The sequence below is a fragment of the Akebia trifoliata genome, chromosome 3, assembly GCF_017979445.1.
Source record: "Akebia trifoliata isolate Shusen 1 chromosome 3, ASM1797944v1, whole genome shotgun sequence".
NCBI classification, from domain to species: Eukaryota; Viridiplantae; Streptophyta; class Magnoliopsida; order Ranunculales; family Lardizabalaceae; genus Akebia; species Akebia trifoliata.
This window is the reverse complement of record NC_141377.1, coordinates 41,430,952-41,453,866: the sequence shown is the minus strand read 5'-3', so window position 1 is coordinate 41,453,866 and position 22,915 is coordinate 41,430,952. Positions and strand designations below refer to the sequence as shown.

The following is a 22,915-nucleotide window of genomic DNA, read 5'->3' as shown; positions in this document are numbered from 1 at the left end:
TAGTTGACTTAGACCCGATACTACTACAGGGCTAGTCTAATGTAGAACCGTCTCTTTAGGACGGGCTAGGCCTCAACCAAGCCCGGCCCGAACGCGTCCATTGACACCCCTAGATGAAGACAAGGGTATTTCGATCATATTCTTTTAATCTCTCGTAGAAGACCACGTTCATATTTAGTCAAGGCCGATTCCAATCATTCCATGGACCAGTCGAATTCGAGTTAGACCCAATCAAGTCCGATTCCCTGGTTCACATGGGAATTTCATGTTTGGGCTTGCCGCGACTGCCGATCCCTTAAATTGTAGAACTTAAAAAGGGGATTCGAGATCGAGAGAAGAAGAGAAGCAAAGTTCTGGTTGGACAGTTAAAGAGAGCTTCAGTAACACCAGAAACCCTAATTCCCTTTCTGAAGGATAGAAAATGGGGAAGAAACAGCACAGCAAAGATCGAATGTTCATCACAAAGACGGAATGGGCAACTGAATGGGGTGGTGCCAAATCCAAAGATCTCCGCACTCCATTCAAACGTCTGCCCTTCTACTGCTGCTCGTACGTCTTCTCTCTTCACGAACCCTAATTTTCTTTCAGTATTCTTCAGTTTGATTTTTCTGATTTACTTAATTTGCTCTCTCTATGGGGTAATTTTCAACCTAGGCTCACATTCACTCCGTTCGAGGACGCAGTTTGTACGATCGATGGTAGTATTTTCGAAATAATGTAGGTATTTCTGTGAATTATTAGGGTTTAACTCGGTTTTGATAATTATTTTTTTTCCCCTTTACAGCTCTCCATTTCAATTTAAAAAATAAATAAATTGAGTTGTTGAATATTGGATTATACAGGAATATAATCCCTTACATCAAGAAATATGGAAAGCATCCAGTTACTGGAACTCCACTTAAGGAAGAGGATCTCATCCCACTTAATTTTCACAAGAACTCTGAAGGTTAGGCCCCTCTCTTCTTCTCCAAGTTTTGATTCTACTTCTTGTGATTCATATTTAGTGCTGCATTTAAAATTTTATATTATATATATGATTGAGAAAGATGTTTACCAGTTTGCATATATGAGATCTCCTTAAATCCATTAAGGGCGTTCATCAGAGATTATTGGTGAAAGATGCTCGTTAGACTAGGGAACAATCATACTTCTGTAGATTGGGGTACCTGAGGTGGAATCAACTTTATAAAAGATGCAGATGGGTGTCACTTTAGTGATAGGAACCCAATTAATCAATTTGTTTGTGGAGGGATGAATTGGTCTCCCAAGTTTGCTAGGCACCATAACTGTAATCTCCATTAATTTTGAAATTAATTAATCAAATCCAATGCGTATATGTCCACCCCAATCCAACTACTAAAACAAACCCAACACTACTATTATGTAATCCCACCTTTTGTATTATCATACCTATCCTAGACCTATTTTGATACCTAATACTTTACTCCCCTTGAGGATGACCTCATCCTCAAAGTTGAACTTTGATAAAAATGTATTTTTCAGGATCATAAATCTAGTCCAATCCCACTACAATAAATGGCCCAATCATATGTGTACCTTATGGATGTAGATTTTTTGCCTTTCATATGTGATATGGATAGTCACAGAAGTAATAATAAAGTCATGTGTATGATACTTTCTGATGATGTATGGTAAGGAGACAAGATCTCCTTGCTATAGTAGTTTAGTTCCATAAGCTGAATGGAGTTCCCCTCAAAGTTCATGTAAATTTCATCATCAACTATCTCAGGCTCTTTGATGGTATGAGGCTTTCTTGGTTGAAGTTGCATTTGTTGGAGTTCTCTAATTGAAGGAATCCTACCTCCATGCATGGACACTTCCGATCTACATCAACTTGTTGGAATCTACCAACTTGTGATTGAGTGATAAATTCAACTGAATGATTGTTATCCATCTCTCCCCCATGTTCTCCTCCTCTTTTAGAATTTTGAAATGTTGATCAAGTCTTCTCGTCACATGTCTTTGGTCAAGTCACGTGTCTTAGTAGAATCACACTTATAGTGCTCCTTGAATCGCAATTTCAACCTCAAGGGTTGATATGATTCCATCTACCTGGTATGAATGATGGTCTAATACCAAAATGATAGGAACCTGATTAATCAATTCACTTTAGAAGATTAATTGGCCTTCCGAACATGCTAGGCACCAAAACAATAATCGTCATTTATTCCTTTGGAAAGCCCAATGCATTGCATAGTTGTAGAAGATGTGTTACTAAAGCAAATCCCAAGCATAACTTTCTGCACAATCCGGCAATCCCAACTAATATGTTAGCTCACATATCTTGCCATCGTTCTCGCAATTCTAATTTGATCCTTGGCTTTAGCCAGTAACTCTACATCATGTATAATGTATCCTACCACATCCTAACTCTATTTGGGTACCTAACATTTAGCACCAAATGAGGTTCCAATGTTGTTGTAAAACTTCACGTCAAACTAGGTTTTTCAGCAAAGTTGTTGAACGATGTTTGAAGACTAGACAATTTAAAATGAATGGGTAAGTATTATCCTTGTACTTATAGAATAGGACAAAGGAGACATACAAAACTATAGTAACTACTGTGGAATCAAACTTATGAGCCACCTTATGCAGCCGTGAGAATGAGTGAGGGAATTAAAGTTAAATAAAAACCAAGGATATTTGAAAACCATTTTGGTCTTATGTGGGGTAGTTCAACCATCTGGTGTTCCTTCTTTTGATTCAATCATTTTTCATCAATATGTTAATGATAAGATTCCGGGCATTTTCTCTTTTGTATTTAGGAGGCCTACGAGCCTTTGAACGACTTTGTTTATTCTAATAAATTAATAATTGATAAACGTTTCTCGCTGTCACTGTAGGAGAATTCCATTGCCCTGTTCTGAACAAAGTCTTTACTGAATTTACACATATAGTTGCCGTGAAGACTACAGGAAATGTGTTCTGTTATGAGGTATTTACTACTGATTATCATTGCTAGTATATTTTTCTTTATAAATGGTTATATTTTTTATTTTTATGAAGCTTCATTCCTTTCAGCTTATCATTGTTTACGTTTCGTGTGAAGGCAATTAAAGAACTAAATCTAAAGACCAAAAACTGGAAGGAGTTACTCACTGATGAACCATTCACTAGGGCAGACCTGATAACAATTCAGGTAAACAATAGAATCTAAAGATTTCCTCTTTTATATGTTGAAAGTTTATTGTAATCTTTCATCGTGGACTCTTGTAACTGTTTTCTGTGTTTTTTTTTCCATTGTAGAACCCAAATACACTTGATAGCAAGGTCCTTGTGGATTTTGATCATGTTAAAGAGAATCTGACACTTGATGATGAAGGTCAGCTTTAAAATATCTCACTTTCACAAGTTGACCAGTGCAATTTTTTCTGTTTCCAAGTTTTTGACTTTTTTCTCTTATTTTTTTTTCGGTTTGAACAGAATTAAGGAATTCAGATCCAACCTATAACATAAACGTATCTGGGGATATTAAGCAAATGCTGCAAGAGCTTGGAACTGAGAAGGGGAAGCAAACTGCATTGCATGGTGGAGGTGGTAACAAAGCACAAAATGAAAGAGCTGCTGCACTTGCTGCCATTTTATCTGCTAGATCTCACATTAAGGAGGATTCAAAATCAGGCACGAATGGAGAGGTTAAAACCACTCAGTCTTACAGTATTGTAGATGCTGCGTCTGCTTCAGTACATGGTAGAAGTGCTGCGGCAGCCAAAGCTACTTCGAGTGATAAAACCGCTGCTCGCATAGCCGTGCATATGGCAGGTGAACGCACTCCCGTGAATGCAAAAATGGTTAGTTTCTCCTTATAAGTGATCCCCTTTATTGTTCTGTGTGACACCACCAGACCAATTTTGTTAATGTTTCTTACTGCATATTTTGTTAGTTATCCTCATCAGCATTATTGGAATTCTTTTAAATAGGAACTTCTAAGGATATTTTTTAATTTCTTTTCTTTTTTAGATATTTTATCCTGAAAATTTGGGCAACTTTAAGAAATGAAAATTAAGAATATTATATGTCATAAAAATTGGAAGTTCTGTTCGTTTCTTAGAGAAAAGAAAGGAATTGTTGAATTTATCAATAAGAAAGGAAGCACGGCTGGCTGAGGTGGCCCACTGGCGAAGAACCAGTACAAAGGCACTACTCTCTCACAATACAACACACCACATCCCACCTCTCTACAAAATCCTCAAAGAAAATACCTCTAAGTTCCTTACAAGTTTTGGACCACAAGAATAACAAAACCAAGGATTAAAATGATAAGATTGGGTTCCCGTAACCTTAGGGGTATTTTGCCATCAATTTATAAACATCAAGATCTTGAAAATTTTGCATGATTGTGTGAAAGAAAATCAAATTCTCGTGTGATGCATAATTTCTCAGTAGAGTTTGTTGTTTTATCATATTTTGCAAATATTTTAAAAATATTTCATGCGAAAATAGAAGAAACGTTTTCTTAGAAATTGAAAGATCTGTTAGTTTCTTAGAAAAAAGGAAGGAATTTTTTTGTTGGTATTTTGCTATCAATTTATAAACATGAAGATCTTTAAAATTTTGCATGATTGTGTGAAAGAAAATCAAGTTCTCGTGTGATACATTATTTCTCAGTAGTGTTTGTTGTTTAATCATATTTTGCAAATCTTTGAAAACTGTCGTGCGAAAAATAGGAGAAACATGTTCTATAGAATGTAAACATTCTCACCGGAATGTATTGGATTTCATTTCAGGTAAAAAGCCGTTACACTACAGGTGCTGCTTCGCGATCCTTCACTTCTACCTCTTATGATCCTGTTACCAAAAATGAATTTGAATATGTCAACGTTGAGAAAAATCCCAAGAAGAAAGGCTATGTTCAGCTGCATACAACACATGGTGATTTGAACATAGAGCTTCACTGTGACATAACTCCCCGGACATGTGAGAACTTCCTCACTCTCTGTGAACGTGGCTACTATAATGGAATAGCTTTCCATCGAAATATTAGGTATAAAAATGAACTGCCTCATTTCAAAATGCACATGTTTACTGGTTTTTTTTTTTTTTTTTCCTTTTTTCCTTTGGTTTGCTAATGTTTCTAAAGTTTAAGAGGCTTTATTGTCCACTTTATGTAGGAATTTTATGATTCAAGGTGGTGACCCCACTGGTACTGGAAGTGGGGGTGAGTCTATTTGGGGAAAGCCTTTCAAAGATGAGTTTAACTCGAAATTAGTTCACAAAGGAAGGGGTGTCGTTAGTATGGCAAATAGTGGTCCCCACACAAATGGTTCCCAGTTTTTCATCTTGTACAAATCTGCAAATCATCTGAACTTTAAACATACTGTTTTTGGTGGAGTTGTGGGCGGCTTGACTACCCTTGCATTGATGGAAAAGGTTCCAATCGATGACAATGACCGGCCTTTGGTAAGTAGTGATCTTAAATCTTAAGCCTACTTTATCGAATTTAAATCATTATTGCATTAAGGATTTGATGACAATGACCGGCCTTTGGTGAAGTAGTAGTAGTAGTTACATGGAAGTCAGTTTCAGTGTCTGTTGTTTGATGATTTTATATTTAGATGGATCAGGTATTGATGGAATCAGAAGGGGGTCAGTTTCTTTATATTTTGCTATCTGCTGATTATGGGTTTGTATGTCTTGGCCTGAAGTGTCTAAGTCTTAGGATGGTCTTCTTGGCCACCTATATGTGTACTTTGTTTCCCTCTGATACTGCTATAGTTATTCTCATTTGAAATTAGATGCTTATAGTTTGTATGCGTACTGTAGGAAGAAATGGTCATAATGGTCACGCACACATTGTTTCTATCGAATCAAAAGCATATGATATAGTTCTTAGAGAAATGATTTGGCAAGTATTTAATTATCAAAATTTTTGTGAAGTGCTAAGAAAAAATTCTTGACGAGTATTTTTATGTTATTAAGGCACATATGCTACAGGTATAACTAGTGGTAGAGTAATTGGTAGTGAGACAAGGAAGTTTCCAGTTACATTGGATTTTCCCTAGGGATAGGGTCCAATATTGTACAGTTTTTTCTCTAGTAATGGTTGGGTTTAATGCTCTGGTTTACGGAGTTGTCTTTTGATATGTGTTATTTGTAGATGGTGTAGTATTTGTTGTTGACACTATAGCGGGTGTAACTATAAAACCAACTTACTAAGGGTCACCTTAATGACTAACTAAGATTGACTGGGAAGAATCATCTTAACTTTTATTTAGGATCAATAATCCACAGAGTGGAGGTTGATATGACCCATGCAATTAGTGTTGGGTAGAAAATGGACAAACCGTGGTTCAGTATGGAAAGTTGATTGAGATTGTTAAGCACCAATAAGGAAATAATGGCACCAGTGACAAGTAGTAAGCTAAAGGCTCTTAAAGGGTGAGAGGAAAGTCGAAAACAAATTGGATAGTATGAAGAAATTATATGAAGACAACACATTCCTTGATAGAAGTATGACTCAAGATAGTGTTGAGTGGTGAAAAAAGATTCATGTTCTGGACCCCATGTTTGGGACGAAGCATAGTTGATGATAATGATGGCAATGGTTTCCACAAAAATAGGTTTTTCTTTAATTGTTTCCTATCTAATGATATTTGTACAGTTGTATAGATCAACTTGCTTAGCATATGCCCGTGTGTCAATAAATGTGGTAACAGTATTGGTGTTTACCCTCCAGATACTAATTCATTTGGTTGTTAAATACAGCAAACCATATTGTTGTTTGATTGTATTGATCTATTCATGTTTATTAAATAATTGGATAGCTTCATAGCTTTATGGTGTATGTACATGTTTCCTTTTATGTTTCAAATAGTTTTTATTTTTATTTTATTTAAAGACTTCTGAGTTAGATATGGCTAAAATATTGTACAGTACATATGCATGGTCTTATTGGAGTTTTGTGCTTCTTTAAGGTGCTGTTAGACCCCTTGCTTCTGTATTGGTCAGTAGCACACCTCCATCATTTTTATAGTAGCAAAATCAGAAACGATCAAAACAAAAATGAATAAAGAAAGAATGAACCCTTTTCTACGTCATTCCCTGTAATAATTTCCTCTTCTTTTCCTTGATAAGTAGTTTTCTTTGTTTTATTTGCAAGTTAGTTGTTTTCGCTTTTGGTCTTTATATCAATAGAGTTCTTTTAACTATTTAGTGGTTTTTTCGACAACCATGATTAAACTCTCCTGGTTTCATGCCTCATCTTGCATTGCACTTTTCTTCTTCTTAATCTCTCTTTCAATGCACTTGTGCAGGAAGAAATAAAGATAACAGGTGTCACAGTATTCGTCAATCCATACACTGAACCTGACGAAGAAGAGGAAGATAAGAAGAAAGAAGACAAGAATACTGGTGATGAGGAAAATGTAAGTTCCTTACCGCCATGGTGGCAGGATTGAGGCATATATGTTGCAATGTTTGAAGCAAACACTAATTTAGGCTATTTTTCATTACATCTCAGGATAAGGTGGGTTCATGGTATAGCAATCCAGGTATAGGAGCAACGGAATCTGTAGCTGTGGGTGGCGGGGTAGGCAAGTATTTAAAACCAAGGAGTACCCAAATCGAAACTGCTTCGTCTGCTTCTGTCGACACTGGTGTGGGCACAAATGGTGTGACCAAGAAAAGGAAACTAGGTGTTTCAACAGCGGAATATAAGGACTTCGCTACCTGGTAAGAGTTAGTTTCTTACTTATTGTACCATATCAATGAAAATGAAATGGCTTATATTGAGGGGATAAGATAGGCCACTGCTGTATTGTATACCCATTCCTAAGAGAATTAACTTTTGTCAATTTTGTTCTATCATTTGCAACGGGGAGGCATCAACGATGTATAGTGCTTCAATTCTGCTTGTCTTAATATTTGTTTGTATAGTGCTTAAATTATTGTTGTAACGATTTCTTTGAAAACACGAAGTTCAGAGACCAGCTGGTGCTGCTCACCAGAATGTTGTGTGCATGCATCTGTTGCAACATTTTTGTTGCTAATGGCTGTGACCTGGTAATAAGCTTGTACTCATGCTTGTTGAATCCATATTTATTACATTTGGGGGACAAGCCTATGTCACTCTCATTGTGATCATCATTGTCACAAATATCAGAACATAAATAAGCCAATTCAAAATAAGTGGTAACAATGAACAATCCAGATTCCAGATTCTTCAGATTGTAAGTCTATTTTTTATGAGGTTAGTTAGATATGCATGGATTTAATTTTAAGAGGATCTCCAAATGTGTGAAAATATTTTGGACCCCTTTTTTAAGCAGACGCGTGGCAGTACAAGAATATTGAGATGTTTAGCGTACATATTCTAATATATAATTACTGGACCCTTTTCTGACCCTACTACTAACGTTTGTGTTTGGATTGAGAGAACTGGAGAGAAGAGAAAATAGAAGAGTTTCTCACCATTTCTCTTGTTTGGTTTGTTTAGTGGGGGAGAGAAAAGAAAAGAATTGGATAAAAGAGAAGAAAAAAAAATTTGAATGTTCTTTCTCCAAAAGTGGAGAGAAGAGATAAATGGAAAGAAATATTTTTATAATTTCAACTTTGCCACCTCTTTTAAAATATTTTAAAATTCAAAAGTTGTCCCAATTTGTCTTGTGACAATCCAAACAGGGTGGAGAGAAATTGAGTTTCTATTCTCTTCTCTTCACGTCTCTCAATCCAAACAAAGTGGAAATGTCTTTTTTACCAACCAAGATATTTGGGGTTCCGTGGATTTAAAGGTTGGGCAACACCCCCAACCACCCACCATGACGGAGGTGGTGGCATTCAAGGAACTCTCTCACCGCGCGTATGGCTTTTACAAAGTAGGAAACATCAGTTAAGCCTACGACGTAACGGCTCCAGGGGAAATGAGATTGGGTAGCTACCATACTCCATGGAGTACACTATCAGTATTTTTCTTTTTCGAGTCGTGCTGGGGTGACACAGGATTTACTGTGATTCTCACAATTCTGACGTGAACATGCATACATAATCTTAGATGGTTTTTACTCATATCTCGCAAGAAAACACATTTATGGTTATGTGCACATCTCACATCAGACTTGTGAGAATTGCAGTAAATACTTTGTGTCATTTCAGCATTTTCCTTTTCTTAATCAATTCAAATGTTTTTTTGTTAAGTTAGCTGGTTCAAAATTCAAAAGGGGTTGGTGTTTGGTATTTAAGATGATATCAGCTTAAACTCGAAAAGGCATTCAACTTAAAATATAAGTCTAAATTTCAATTGAAAAAAAAGGTGGGTCACCATCCATTGACCAACCTCTTACGTCAGATACAACTTGTGGCTGTGTTTGGAGAATCTAACAAAGGAGGGCTGTGTTATTAGTGATTGTAAAATAGGTTTTTTTATTTAGAACTAAGGCCTTGATCTTGAGCCGGTAGATCTCACAATTCTTCAACATTTAAATCACTTTTGATAAGATTAGAAGTTTCAGAATGTGCTGATTTATTTGGGGACATCATAGATCCCCAAAAAAATCAATTCAATCCAAAACATTTAACCCATATCAAACAAATTTTCCCTAATGATATATATATATATTTTCACACACCAAAATGGTTCAATGCACCCATTTAAGTGACTTTTAAGAAAATAATAATAATAATAATAAAATAATTTACTATTTTACCCTTACATTTTTTACTAGTTCTACACACCGGAAGTACCAATGGATGTATACCTCAAAGAAAGACGTTTAAGGGCATTAATAGAAGGAAAGAACAATCCAAGGAAAGACTTACAGCACTCAACTTATTAACATCATGCATCAAGTACGTCACAATAAAGTACAAAATTAATATTTGATCAAAGCAAAACAAACACGTAAACCCTATTGCCTGATATTATTTGATAAATGGGTGATTATTCAACAAACATTCACCCTCTCTAAACGAATATCAATGTGAACACCACCTAAAACCTACAATAAACACAAACCTGGGCTCAGCATCCACCTTCACCCCACTTTCCTACCAAAAAATGAAAAAAAAAAAAAAAAACTAGCAGTGTGGGGAAGGAAAGACGCTTAGATTACAAACAACATCATTAGAGAAAAGATTGATCAGAGCTCACATATTATGATACAAAAAAAGATGTCAATCGATCACTGCCTGCTCCATCCATTTGGAAGCCTCCATCTTCTATGCCAGAAAATGGACACTCTAGACCACAATGGGAACCCAAAGTTGTAGTCCAGAGGCTTGTCGGCTGCTCCCCCAACCATCAAAGGCAACCACACGTATCTTGAGTCCTTCAAATCTGCTGGGTTCCACCTGTCTGCCATGAAGATAAAGAAACCGTGAAACCCCGGTAATGGGAGTACGTATGTGCTCTGAGCAAAGAATGTGGTGTCTCGGGAAATCTTGTTCCCTCCTATTAAAGGGTTCCCCATTGTCTCCCACGGACCCATGATTGACTCAGCCGCATGGGCGAGTGCCTCATTTGGTGCCCACCCAGTACAACCCGATGTGATCATGTAGTATGTCCCGTGGTGCCTGAACAAAGCAGGAGCTTCCCTGTGTTGCCCCACCAGTATCCTTCTCATCACATGTGTAACATCAAGATAATCATCAGTTAGCGGTCCGATGTGAAGTTCACTATTGTCTTCCGATGAGTAGATTAGGTAGGCAACACCGTCGTCGTCTTTGAAGATAGTCAAGTCCCTACTGTCAAACCCATGAGGCCGTTTGCTGTAGAGATACTCAAATGGCCCGGTGGGATTGTTGCTGACAGCAACACCCACAGAGGCTCTGGTGTAATTAGTGTCATCAATGTGCATCCACATTACATACTTTCCCGACTTATCGTTGTATATCACCTTGGGTCTCTCGAGCACGTTGAGTTTGTGGAGATCATGAGTCATGTTCATCTCTTCTCCTGCCAGCACAATACCCTCGTTCTTCCATGTCCACAAGTCCTTGGAAGAGTAGCAATTGACTCCAATTATGTCGACCTGAGAAGCAATAAATGAGGGTAGTTAGCATTTTACAATGAAATAATAGAGAGGTTCTATAACTAAATGTAAACATTATTTTAACTCATCAAATAGGTCTTTATGATTCTTTAATAACATGTACAAAAGAAATTAGATGCAAGGGAATTCGTAGACATAAACATTATTCCTTTCCTTGCCCCCCCACCCCTTCTTGTATGCTGGTTGATAGGTGTAAAGAATTGTTGTAATCTACCTAATCAAATCATAAATGATACCTCACTTGTTCTCCTTATTTTCAAAAAGAATTTTGTTGAACATCTTTTGTGTCCAATAAAATCAGCAGAAAACTTGTTAGAAATTATTCTCCAAAAGCTGGAGGGGTTAGACAATAATATGATTCACCTCTTGAGGGCTTCTAAGGGATATTGTATGCTGGTCTACATAATAATGGAATGGAACTTTATTGGACTTATCTGCAATTAACAATTCTAGTCCAAATTTAATGTGACTAATGTTTAATTAACAAGTCATGGTTTATCTTTATCTTGAAAAAAGGAGATAAACCAAAACTCTGCACCTCAAGAGGTTGGAACTCATAAGGACCGCAGACCCGGGGAGGGGGCATCCCACCCTGTGCTCCCTCTAATAATAGGGTCTGCCATGAGGAAAGGTGTTGGTCAATATGGCATTCTTTGGAGGCTATAGCAGATAAGATCTACTGCCCCGCTTAATCAAGTGAGAAAAGGTAAAATTTGTGTTTTGTTAAAAAAACAGGCTCAGATCGACATATGGAAATAAAATCAGGATAAATCTGAATTTTCCCCGAAATTATTTTATAATGTTATGTTCAAAAAAATTCCTTCAATCACCACCCGTTAATCTTTTGTAAGGTTGGAAACTGTAAGTAATGCAAAAAAAAAAAAAAAAAAAAGAAACGAAGTTCAACGTACCACACTTTCCCTAAAACTTGGCATCACTCCCATGATTCTCAACCTACGACGAAGCTAGCTTATATACTACACCATAATAATGAAGAAAAGGGAAGCCTAGCAAGTTGCCCTGTCTTAGCCCTCTTAAGCTCCCAAAGGTGCCTTCAAGAACACGGTTCATTAGAATGGAAAACGAGGTAGAAGGCTCCATATTGTTCCAAAACCCATCCTACTCATCCAAGTGGTGCACATTTACCACTTAATCAAGAATAGATTTCAACCCAATTGAGATAAGTGCAATATCTTGTGATGAAAGCCATTGGATCCCTTATCCAACTTCCTTTTCCATATTACTCATTCAAAACCTTCATGAACTCTTTAATTGTGTCCCAGCTTAGCTTATTATTTTTCATCTCTCTTTCTTTTCATTTGTTCTGGAGTGTTTAGCTCCACCAGCTCCATTATAATTTCCCAATTGCTTTGCGTTGCGTGGAGAACAAAAAGAGGTTCCACTGATGTGTTGTTTTTTTATCGGTAAGCCTATTTATAATGATAGTGATAGATGTGACTTTGTTGTTTGTGAAGTCAGGCGTGAAATGACTGCAACACGATGAGAATATCAAAATCATCACCAATAGAATTAGTTATTGCTATAGAATTTTTTATTTCTTATTTGGATAGGTAAATGCATATATTAAAACTGGTTGAGATGACCAACAGGGGAACAACAAAGGTCAAAAAACCTAAACTTACATGGGAGCTATTCTAAAACCCAATCCATCTACCCAAAAATATCCCCCTATACTCATTAAAATCTTACACCAAAAAACTAAGAAATCCATGATAGATACAATTACATCGTGAAGAGGGAGCTCCTGCTACATAAATTATTTGGATCTGTCAATAAATAAAAAATATTTGGATACGACATTTTAGAGGCTCTTATAGATCAAAAGCATACTAAACACCACCAACTAAAATGATTAGATTTTTGTGTTTTGAGGTGGAATTAACTAACATAAAGGAAATCAAAGGTGGTATGTATCCTGTAAAAGCTGTCACAATCATTAATAGGAAGATTACTACTCTGAGACACCGAACAAATTCCCTAGGAATGCTATTACTCATATGATATAGACCAAGAAAAATATAAAGGTGAACCACAATGTGAAATATACTTGCCCCATTAGCCCCCTTCAACATCTCTCATAGCGTGTTATACGTTGTTAAAAGCTAGATCCACATGAGGTGTGTGATTCATAGTTAAAAAAATGCCAGTAACCATCTGAATAACTAAACAAATACCAGCTAAAGGACTGAACCCCCACCAATGATGAAGATTGCTCAGGATTAGATAATCTATCAAATGTTGATTAAGTGTGGAGGATATAGGTTGTTTAAGAAGAGAGGACCATTGGTTCCTTATAGTCATTTCTCTTTCCTATTGTGACAACTCTTGTTCCCCCACATTTTTAGCGTTCTGAGGCTGTAACATAATATAATATATATAGTACCTTTCTTCCACCTTCAAAGAATGGAGGGGCTATACAGCAAAAGAAGCGCCGAAGGGGTCATCGTGGGTTACTGAAGAGTCGTCCAAAAAAATCACATGCTTAAACTCTTACCAATGTATCTTTTCAAGTGCTATCTTCTTTTTCATCCAAAATACTTACTATTTCTATTGTCCAAGCAGATGAGAATGGCAGCTCCAGATCTGTCAAGAGCCACAATAAGATCCCGAATTGGGTAGTTCAACATGGACGGGCCAGAAAAAGAGTCGAGCTTAGGTCCTTGAGCATTGTTGCCAGAGGCCTTAAGAAATTTCATCAAGTTTTAAGGCATCCTTGTTATCCTTCACCATCTTTCAGTCCCTTTATTCTCTTTTTGTTTACTGACCTCCATCCATTTCTAACCATAAATTATCACCCGTTTTTAGTGTTTTGGCCACATCTCAATTTCTTAATTGTATCTCAATTTCTTAGTGAACGCTCCTACACTAACTTTAGACAAGAACTCAAAGTAGTTACAGCCTCTCTCAATCAGATATTTCGAGCAACTATCATGAGGGACTCATTGCTAGTGATAGCCATATCATGAACATACTAGAGGAAGACTGACATAATCATCAACAGCTTTGTGTTTATCTTATATATTAGAGTAGGCACAAGGTACCCAACATTGCCATTTAGTGTTATCCAGTGTTATATCTTCAATCAAGGCAAGTGCCTTTCAGATCTCATCGTATTAGCAAAAGCCACTCATTTTCAGCATTTCTCTCTCCTTGGAGCCTTCACCTTGCACAAAAGCACTCCTCACTGGTGTCATCGTCGTTTTTTGCCTGTGAATGCCCATTCCATCTCAATCAACTTACCTTTGTTCTATCTCGAGTTGGTGTTATTCCTAGATTTTGTTTAATTTATTCATTTCTTATTTTGTTGTTTCTAGCCTTGACACTCATCCATCTCAACTACAAGAGCTAAAACCTATGTCACAGATCAACTGTAAAAGCTCTTACTTTAAGGAGAGGACTTGTAATCACTACATCAATCACATAAGCCCAACTCTCTGCTTGGATTCTTACAAAAGTACGCAATCTTAGTTGTTTTGTGGGCTTTGTCAAAACATGGAAGTTCTTCAAGTTGGAACAGGTTTTGGATCTGGTTTCCTTCAAGTGATAATGCTCCACAAAAAACCTTGGACCCTTTTCTGCAGAGACATCCAAATATAAGATATAGACAATCAAATAATGGATCCTCCTATGAGAGATGCAGTCTTCAAAATATTTAACCCCAACCCAGAATTTGCAGATCTTATCAAGAGAGAATGTCGTAGGGTGCCATTATATTTATACCAAGCTAGATGCAGGTTTGTATGGGGCCGGTCATCTTGATCACCAAATCATTACTTGTATAAACATCTTTTTAATCATTAACAACTTATATTTACACCTATCCAAAAAAACAATTTTGTGTCCAATCCCAGCTTTTCATTAATTAATTTATTCCACCTATATATAGAGCTGGTTGAGCCAATTAACTGATTGGCAACAAGTTATACTTAATCTGGGCAGTACATGTGGTGGGTTGTTATACGAGTCAAACCTGACAATAAATAGACCCCACCAGACCATGACATCAAACATACATGAGTTGACTCAATCATTATAGAGGTTTGTATGATGGATACTCAAAATTTATAAAATTAGGAAGCTTAATCCCAAGTGAGAAGACTTTCCAATTTCAAATCCGAAAATTGTACAAATAGAGTCAGAAATTAATATGAGAGATTGTATATCTCTTACACAATTCCAAAAGGTATCCCAATCACTAAATGTATAAGATATTGCAATTTTCAATAAAAATATGACGCGACCAACGATATGACAGCCAACCAATCAAGGAATGAGATATGACTTGACTCGATCGATTTGATCACTCACAAGCATTCATTACCGTAAGCAGACTTTGATTAAACATTTCACCTACCCATCATGTTATAAATAAGGGTAAGACCTAAGAGAAAAGAGAAAATTCTAGGATAATAGGCTATGTAATTTGTGAAATGAAATTGTTACAGTGGAATTGGCTTTGAAACTTGGGGATGTAGCCAATGATTCAAGCGACGAACTTCATAAAAAATTGTGTTCTTTCTTTTTTGGTTCATGATGTTTGATCTTTTATGTGCTTAAATTGTGATTTTTTTCAAGTTAAATTTTGATGTATGGACAATTGTTCAAATTTTCACCCTCAAAAATGCATTGAGCTACCTTGAAATGGTGATTTCAGGCTGTGATTGCAGCTCTCTAACTTCTTTGGCTTGGTCATGAAGTCTAGAAAGGACGAAGAGAGGTAGTGGCAATGAGCAGTGCAGCAATAAGCAATGGTGATCCTACACTCCTATTTTCTTCTCTTCTTTCACACATAAGCACTAGTAGAAGTAATGCCCCATTTTTTCTCTAGTTTTGGTTGAAAACAAAGGTGCAATCAACGGAGCAAAGCCTTCAAAGGGAAACAATGACAAGGATTGGCAATTCTTTTCCACCAAAGATTTTTATCTCTTTCGATATTGTAACAAACTGAAATCAGAGTGGAAAATCCCCATTTTCTCTTTTATATTTCATTTGAAGGAAGATTTTGCCAAGAAATTTTTTTTTTTTTTTTATAAGTATTTTGCCAAGAAATTTCTTGATCTCAATTACATTTTTTGAATCTATTGTAGAATAATAGTAGAGAAAGGGTACCGATTGGTAATAAAACACTTTTTTTTTTCATAAATCCCACAAACAACACTAATTTGTTGAGGTGAAAATCCATACAATAGTCCATGTCTCAAGACTTACCCTGACAATCACAATTTAATAGCACACAATAAAAGAATGACATGAATCAAAATCAATTCCATTAGAACAAATTCTCATTACAAATTAACTAACACATTCTCCCAAAATCATCTCATTTTCCCTCATGTCTTACTCCTATTTATAATGAGATACATAAATGAAAAGTTAAATCAAAGCATTCTTAGGAGTAATAAATGCTTGTGAGAAGTCGAATCGATTGAGAAGTTATATATCATTCATTAATTAGTTAATTGTCATAACGCTTGTCACATTATATCTTCACTGAAAATGACAATATCTTGTACATTTAAGTCTCGAGATACATCCCAACTCTAAGTGAGAGAGATATATCTTCAGTATTGACTTCTGACTTTGCTAAAGCAATGTTGGGACTTAGGATTGGGTGGTCTTTTAGTCATGACTAAGCTTCCCAATTTACAAATTTTGAGTACCCAACAAATGAATCTCGATGTGAGTTAGACTCAAGTTTTTTCGATATTAAAGTTGGGTTGGGTTACTTTGTTATCAGGTCTAACTTGTATAATGAGGCACCACATGTCTAACTCAAATTAAGTGCATCTATTGCTCCCACAATACCCCTTCATAGTCCTAATTTTTCAACTCCATCTCTAATTTCATCAACAAATACTACATAATTAACATTGCTCTCATAGTACCCTTTCATAGTCCTAATTTTTCAACTCCATCTCTATTTTTTTTTTTTTTGATAAATAAACCCCATCTCTAATTTCATCAACTAATACTAAATAATTAACAAAAAAACATCAACCAAGGCTTGAATATGAACACTTGAGTGATTCATGGTCAATTCAAAAATGCATGGAGTTAAAATAGATCCTTGGTGCAAACCCCCGTAGCTGGAACCTCCCTAATCTCACCACCAACCATTCTCATTCTAGCCACTGCTCCAACATATAAATTCTTAATAATGCCAATATGTTTGCTAGGGGCTCTTTTTTTCCCCTAACATATACCAAATTAATGGTCTAGAGACTTTGTCATATGATTGTTCTAAATCGATAAAAACCTTATTAAATTCTTCATCTTTTTTAACTCATCAATTAATCGTCTAAGTAAGAAGATACCATGCCCAACCTCACTAGCATGAAGTCAAATTATTATTATCAGTTTTTGTCTCAATCTTTCCTCCATCACTTTCCCCCATAGTAGTATAATGTGACTCAATTTCTAACCCAAAACAATATGTAGATTTGCACGTCTTCCTTGTTTCAAAAATTGGTCACTGTAATACTTTTCCTCCATTTATGTGGAACCTCCTTAGTCTCCAAAATCTTGTTAAACAGAAGGAGCTTCAGGGAGTTGAAACCATAGACTGCTTCGCAAGGGGATAGGCAAGAGAAGTGGAATGATTTTAGGCAGAGTGGATATGTACCACTTGAAGATCGTATTAACTTAAGATAGTCTGCCTAATGTGTAACCTCAAGAAAAGCAAATATAATGAACAACTACAACGGTAATGATGGTTTGAGTGCTAATCATCTAAGTCACAAGTCACAAGTACCAAAATCTCCTCATATTCTAACGTCATGCTCACAGAAATTAACCATTATTGAACAAGTCATAACTATAGTTGTTCTGGTTGGATCTCTGCAGTCTGCCCTAACATGCATTCCACAACCAATTCGATTAATTTCTAGTTCCACTATTTCCTCTTAAAGCTTTTATCTTCTACTCTTATCATATTTATTTGACAAACATATCAAATTGAGTAGCTGAGCTTCATGTTAAAAGATGAAAAAGGACATAAGATGAAGAATTCAAACTTACTAAAACAAAACAAGATCCTATCATCTCTAGGATTTTTGAAAGCATGCTAGATAGAGATTCTTGAAGCAGTGTATCAAGTGAGAGCTAATCAAAATCATCTAAATTTGATAAAAATGCAGTTTGCCAAGTATGTATCCTCCATTTATGGCTATTTCTCCCATCTTGAGTGGAGAATCATGCATATAATTTAAATCACTAAGGTCACAAATGCACATAAATGGCCCTGACAATGATCCAGATACGAGACAATTGATATTGATGCTAGACAGATGTTATCATCATTTTTAATGCCTTGTCCTAACTACTTTGAGGCTGGCGACATTTATCGTGTTTCTTCATTCAATTCTTTCTGGAACTATATCGATGCCCTAACAAAATTGGAAACATGTGCAAGGTTGTGTGGTAGACAAATATAATACGGTCCACAAGAAAGCCTAAACGTACAATTAAACTAATAAAGATCAAAACAGTAAAAACAGCATAGCAATACACAAAAAACCATAATTGTAACATTGAAAATTCAATTTTTGAATTACCCGTGCTGCACCCTTTTTGTGAGCATGGTAGGTTGGACCATCTTTGTTTTCTCCATACCAATAGTACGTCTCTGATCTCTCATCATACAAAATCCCTCCACCATGGGCTTGAATTGGATTTCCATCTGTGTCCAACCACATCTTCCCCGGATTGAAGCACAGATAGTCACTGCCCCCTTCCTCCATTGGGTCTATAGCGGATCTCCGATCAGGGAAGAACAAGTGCCTGAGTTGGGAGTTCTCATCCAGGAATTCCTCGATCAGTGTAGTGGATTTCTTTGGCCTTCGTTTTGCAGCACGTGGGGACCGTTTTCCCTTGGGTGGTGGAATCTGATAACTCTCCTCCTCGATCTCTTGAAGTTCACGGGTCCATTGGAACTGATTCAAGCGAAACTGGACTTCTCCTCCCACTCTTTTGTTGTGATGAAGTAGAGAGTAAAGATGGAGCATGAGAACGCATCCCACCAAAACCCATATGACGGAAGACAATGAACATCTGCTTCCTGCATTGCAACAGAAAGCAGTTGGTTTCCTGTGCTTGTTCCTCATCCTCATTTTTCTTCCTTTTTTTATCTCCAAGATAATGCTGCATTTAAAAAAAATTACAAACTATGTGGATCCAATCCAATTGAATCGAAATTAAATTAATCTGATTTTCAAAAATAAAAATAAAAAAAATTGGGAGGAAAGGTTAAAGACCAAGAAAAAGTGAAATGTCTATATGAAGGGAATCAAAGCACAGAAACCAAGAACTCGAAATATTGTAAAACTCTATCAATGACTAAGTGTATATAATAGAAAGATAGAGAGGAGGGGATGAACAAAAAAATTGAAATCAAAGCATGAAACTAGCCTAACATCCAAAGAGGAGGGATAAAAAAACTCTTTGTCAAATGTCAATCAACCACAGAAGAGGTGAAATTAAGCAGACAAGGAAAAAACCAATGTCCCCAAATAAAATATTCAAAAACCCATCATTTATTCTCACAAAAGGGATCAAGAGCAAAAATATATCATACCGATTTCAATAAAAATATAAATACCCACTATTTATTCTCACAGAAGGGATCAAGAGCAAAAGAATATCACATTCCCATTCCAATAAAAGACTTCCATAGCTAAAATCTATCTCACAGATACATGAACATACCACTAAAATAGACAGGAATTAGAAAACAAGATCAAACCCATCAAAACAAAGTCTAAAATGAGAACATTGAAATAAGCATAAAAGTATCATCTCTGTTAATAAAACTACAAGAAAAAAAAAAAAGATTAATTTTTTGCTGAGTACTAAAGATGAAGTCTTGAGCAAACTACCTGACAACATCCTGATCTTGAGTGAAGCAAAATTTCCAGATATGGGTGTCCCTGATATTGCACTTTGCAGCATTTATTTGCTGACCCAAGATTCCAATTGAATCACAAGGTCACCTAACCCTCTTATCTCCAAGAAATCATCTCTACAAACCAGCTGATGTCCTCAAAACCCTTTTTCAGCTCTAGAAAAGAGGAAATTTACAAGGAGAATAGAAGACAATTGTTAAGTAATTTTCAGTTGGATCTGTGGTTAGTAGATGACTTAAAACCGAAGATGCCTCTCTGTTCTGAGCGTAGCTGAGAAGACTGAGGAAGCATTTTAGGATCTTTAACGCTGTTCTGTGCCCTCTTCTCTGTTACATGATATTGATCTTGCACCTTCTATACCTTGGCTCGGCGACACCCACTCGTCCAAGTTTTAGGAAATTTTGATGGGTTTTGAAAATTCCGGTTTTAGTGTTTATTAGTTGTTATATCAAAAATGGATATGAAATTAGATTTTATTATCGTAATATCTAATCTAAGGGGCAACCTATTTGCACCCACCGTTTGTGTTCAATGCACACTACCTTAGACACCATATTTTAAAAAGGGAATGACTAGTTGCACACCACATAATACTGTTGCACTACATGACTTTAATGACTAGTTGCACACCCCCTAATATTGTTGCACTTCATGACTTAAAATAAAACATCCATTATTATTATTACTCTTAAAAAAAAAAAATTTGCACTACTTTTATTCTTGTTTTCCTTAAAAATCAAAGAGAATCATAGCATCAAAACATGATAAATCTAAGATTCAATTTTCAAACTTAGTGTATGATTTACAATTACAATAAAAATCTTTAAGAGCTCCCAATAATGAGTATCGATAGATTTAGTGTATGATTTGCAGGAACTCCTACTAATGATAGGTTCTTTATTTTCAATATTGGTGTAAACTTATTTCATGAATGTTATAAATAGGGATTGGGATGGGGAAAAATTATTTTTTAAGATCAAAAGTAAGCTTTTTTTCAAAAGTTGGAGTGCAATGAGTAGTAGGTGGTGTGCGACTAGCTAGTCTCTTTTAAAAAAAGTGTGAAATAACCAAATTGACTCAGGCCCTAAAATCCCAATATCCGAATGAATGATCATTTGAAGTCATGTGAGCATCAAAATCCACATTTGGACCATCGCAACTCTAGTTATGGATGTATCATATATTTGGAATTGCCAACAAAGTATACTTAACCTACGAGCCTTCCATTTCATCCAAAAGAGGTGGAGGGAAAGTACTCGAAGGAGTTAGTTATACACTAGTTTATCCCAATTGTAAGCATAAGAAATGTGATCCAATCAGCTAGCTATCAGTCATTTGTCTTCATCAACTCTATCTAACTTGCCTCTGGAAGAGGAAAAAAAACTTCCCTCCCACTGATCGGACCTCATCCTAATCGTTCTAGTTAACTTCCACAATAGAAATGCCCATCTGGAGATTTTTCTACTTGGGTCAATCTCATTTATCTTAATATTGAAGCCTCCAATTGAACGCTACATGCACTACCCTGAATAAAATTTTTTGTTTAAAATAAAAATGATCAAATGATCAAATAAAAAAAACACTTCATGAATCCACTTAAAAAAAAAAAAAGGCCAAATGTTTTTTTGGTAAGAAATTATTAAAAAAAAAAACATTATTGAGACTAAGTAGGATCCTATCGAACCTACCTTGAAGGATTCAATACAAATCTATCGATTGGAACACTATAGGAAACTATCGAGCCTTTTTAGAGAATCCAATCGAATCTAAGTTGGAGAATTTGGTATTAATTTATCGAATAAATTTTCTTTTTCTTTTTTTCACTGCCAAGATTTCCAAGCAATTCATAGATCAGGAGTTGAGGTTTTCACGATCATTTATAGCCTACATTGCCACAAAGTCCTTGTTGAATTTTTTTTTTTGTAGACACAAAGAAGAAGAAAAGAAGAGAAAAATGAATGAGAAAAAGACTGAATGAGATTCGGTTGGTCTAGACAATTCCTAGTCAAAATGTTTGATTTGACCAGCGAAGTGGTCAAGGAGGTTAAAATGGGCTTGGGTTTGTTTGAAAGGGGTTCAAAGGGGCTCAAGAAAGTTAGGAAAATTCATGAGTTTTGCAGAAAGTTGGGAGATTGGGACAAGGTTCAGTGGGAAAAGATTTGGAGACTCAGGAAGGCTTTGGGAAGTTAAGGAATGTGTTGGACTTTCAAAAAGTGTCTTGGAGTGGTTTAGGATATTTGGAAAAGGTTGGGTTTTGAGTTTCAAAATACTTTTAAGTTTGTTGGAAGAGATTTTTAGGGAAGAACAGGGGCAAGGATTTTAGAAAAAGGTTGAGGTTTCAAGTTAGTCGGTATTTTGTCCTTGGACTTCTTAAATACTATTAACACTGTTGAAATGTTATGTCGCTTGTACTTGGAAAGACACATGCACAATTTTGGGTTGTTTTATAGCTTTGATACTTGTTGCATTGGGATCTAGGGTTCAAAATGACAGTGATGCACATTGTATATGATGAGCAGAAAATAGTGTAATCAATAAATGTGTGATCTGACAATTAGAAAAAGAACGACGCCATAATTGGACACTACATGTGCTTTCCATGTACAAAATAGCATCCACAAGTAGCTACTGAATACTTCTCATTTTTGCAGTGTTCGGTATGTACCTACCGATCCTATACATAGAGATTCGGTACTAGCATACCGAACACAAAGATTTACTTAAGAAAGTTATATTCGTTAGGTACCTGCAAGATCTATTTGGTAATATTCGATAGGTATACCAAACATAATTTGTCAAAACTCTTTGAGTTCTTAGATCCAAAATTGTCATTTTAGAGTTTTTAATAGTGGATTTTTCATCTTCATGGGTGATTAAATGAGAGAAAGATAGAGATTTCAAAGAAATTAGATAATTTGGAAAAAAAAAAAACAAAACCTAATCTCCATCAATTCAACTTCTCATAAAACTCAAAAAGAGAGGAATATG

The 22,915-nt window shown here is 36.0% G+C and overlaps 2 protein-coding genes across 3 annotated transcripts; one reads left to right on the top strand and one right to left on the bottom strand.

Annotated features, from left to right (window-relative positions):
• Nucleotides 1–284: 284 nt before the first annotated feature.
• Nucleotides 285–7,916, top strand: PUB49 (plant U-box 49). Its single transcript, XM_086435399.1, has 11 exons — nt 285–549; nt 655–717; nt 843–946; nt 2,865–2,956; nt 3,071–3,160; nt 3,268–3,343; nt 3,445–3,812; nt 4,749–5,005; nt 5,133–5,421; nt 7,275–7,385; nt 7,481–7,916. Exons 1-11 carry the CDS (start codon nt 422–424, stop codon nt 7,694–7,696), a joined length of 1,794 nt encoding a protein of 597 aa, XP_086291525.1. The 5' UTR covers nt 285–421; the 3' UTR covers nt 7,697–7,916.
• A 1,889-nt stretch (nt 7,917–9,805) lies between these two features.
• Nucleotides 9,806–20,369, bottom strand: LOC147407018 (uncharacterized). 2 transcript variants are annotated; one of them, XM_086435401.1, is made up of 3 exons: nt 19,901–20,369; nt 18,581–19,166; nt 9,806–10,985 (listed from the first exon to the last, which is right to left on the bottom strand). In XM_086435401.1, the coding sequence occupies exons 2-3, from the start codon at nt 19,133–19,135 to the stop codon at nt 10,137–10,139; spliced, it is 1,404 nt and encodes a 467-aa protein (XP_086291527.1). In that variant the 5' UTR covers nt 19,136–19,166; nt 19,901–20,369; the 3' UTR covers nt 9,806–10,136. The 2 variants fall into 2 exon arrangements, with proteins under 2 accessions (XP_086291527.1, XP_086291526.1); XM_086435400.1 differs by having other exon boundaries at nt 18,581–19,083.
• Between the last annotated feature and the right edge of the window lie 2,546 nt (nt 20,370–22,915).

Coding starts and splice junctions, on each gene's coding strand:
- PUB49 (XM_086435399.1), top strand. CDS start 422: ATGGGGAAGAAACAGCACAGCAAAGATCGAATGTTCATCACAAAGACG. Junction 2,957..3,070: donor GAAATGTGTTCTGTTATGAG/GTATTTACTACT, acceptor TTTCGTGTGAAG/GCAATTAAAGAACTAAATCT. Junction 5,006..5,132: donor GCTTTCCATCGAAATATTAG/GTATAAAAATGA, acceptor CACTTTATGTAG/GAATTTTATGATTCAAGGTG.
- LOC147407018 (XM_086435400.1), bottom strand. CDS start 19,973: ATGCTGCAAAGTGCAATATCAGGGACACCCATATCTGGAAATTTTGCT. Junction 19,084..19,900: donor CAAGATCAGGATGTTGTCAG/GTAGTTTGCTCA, acceptor GTTGCAATGCAG/GAAGCAGATGTTCATTGTCT. Junction 10,986..18,580: donor ACAAAAAGGGTGCAGCACGG/GTAATTCAAAAA, acceptor ATTGCTTCTCAG/GTCGACATAATTGGAGTCAA.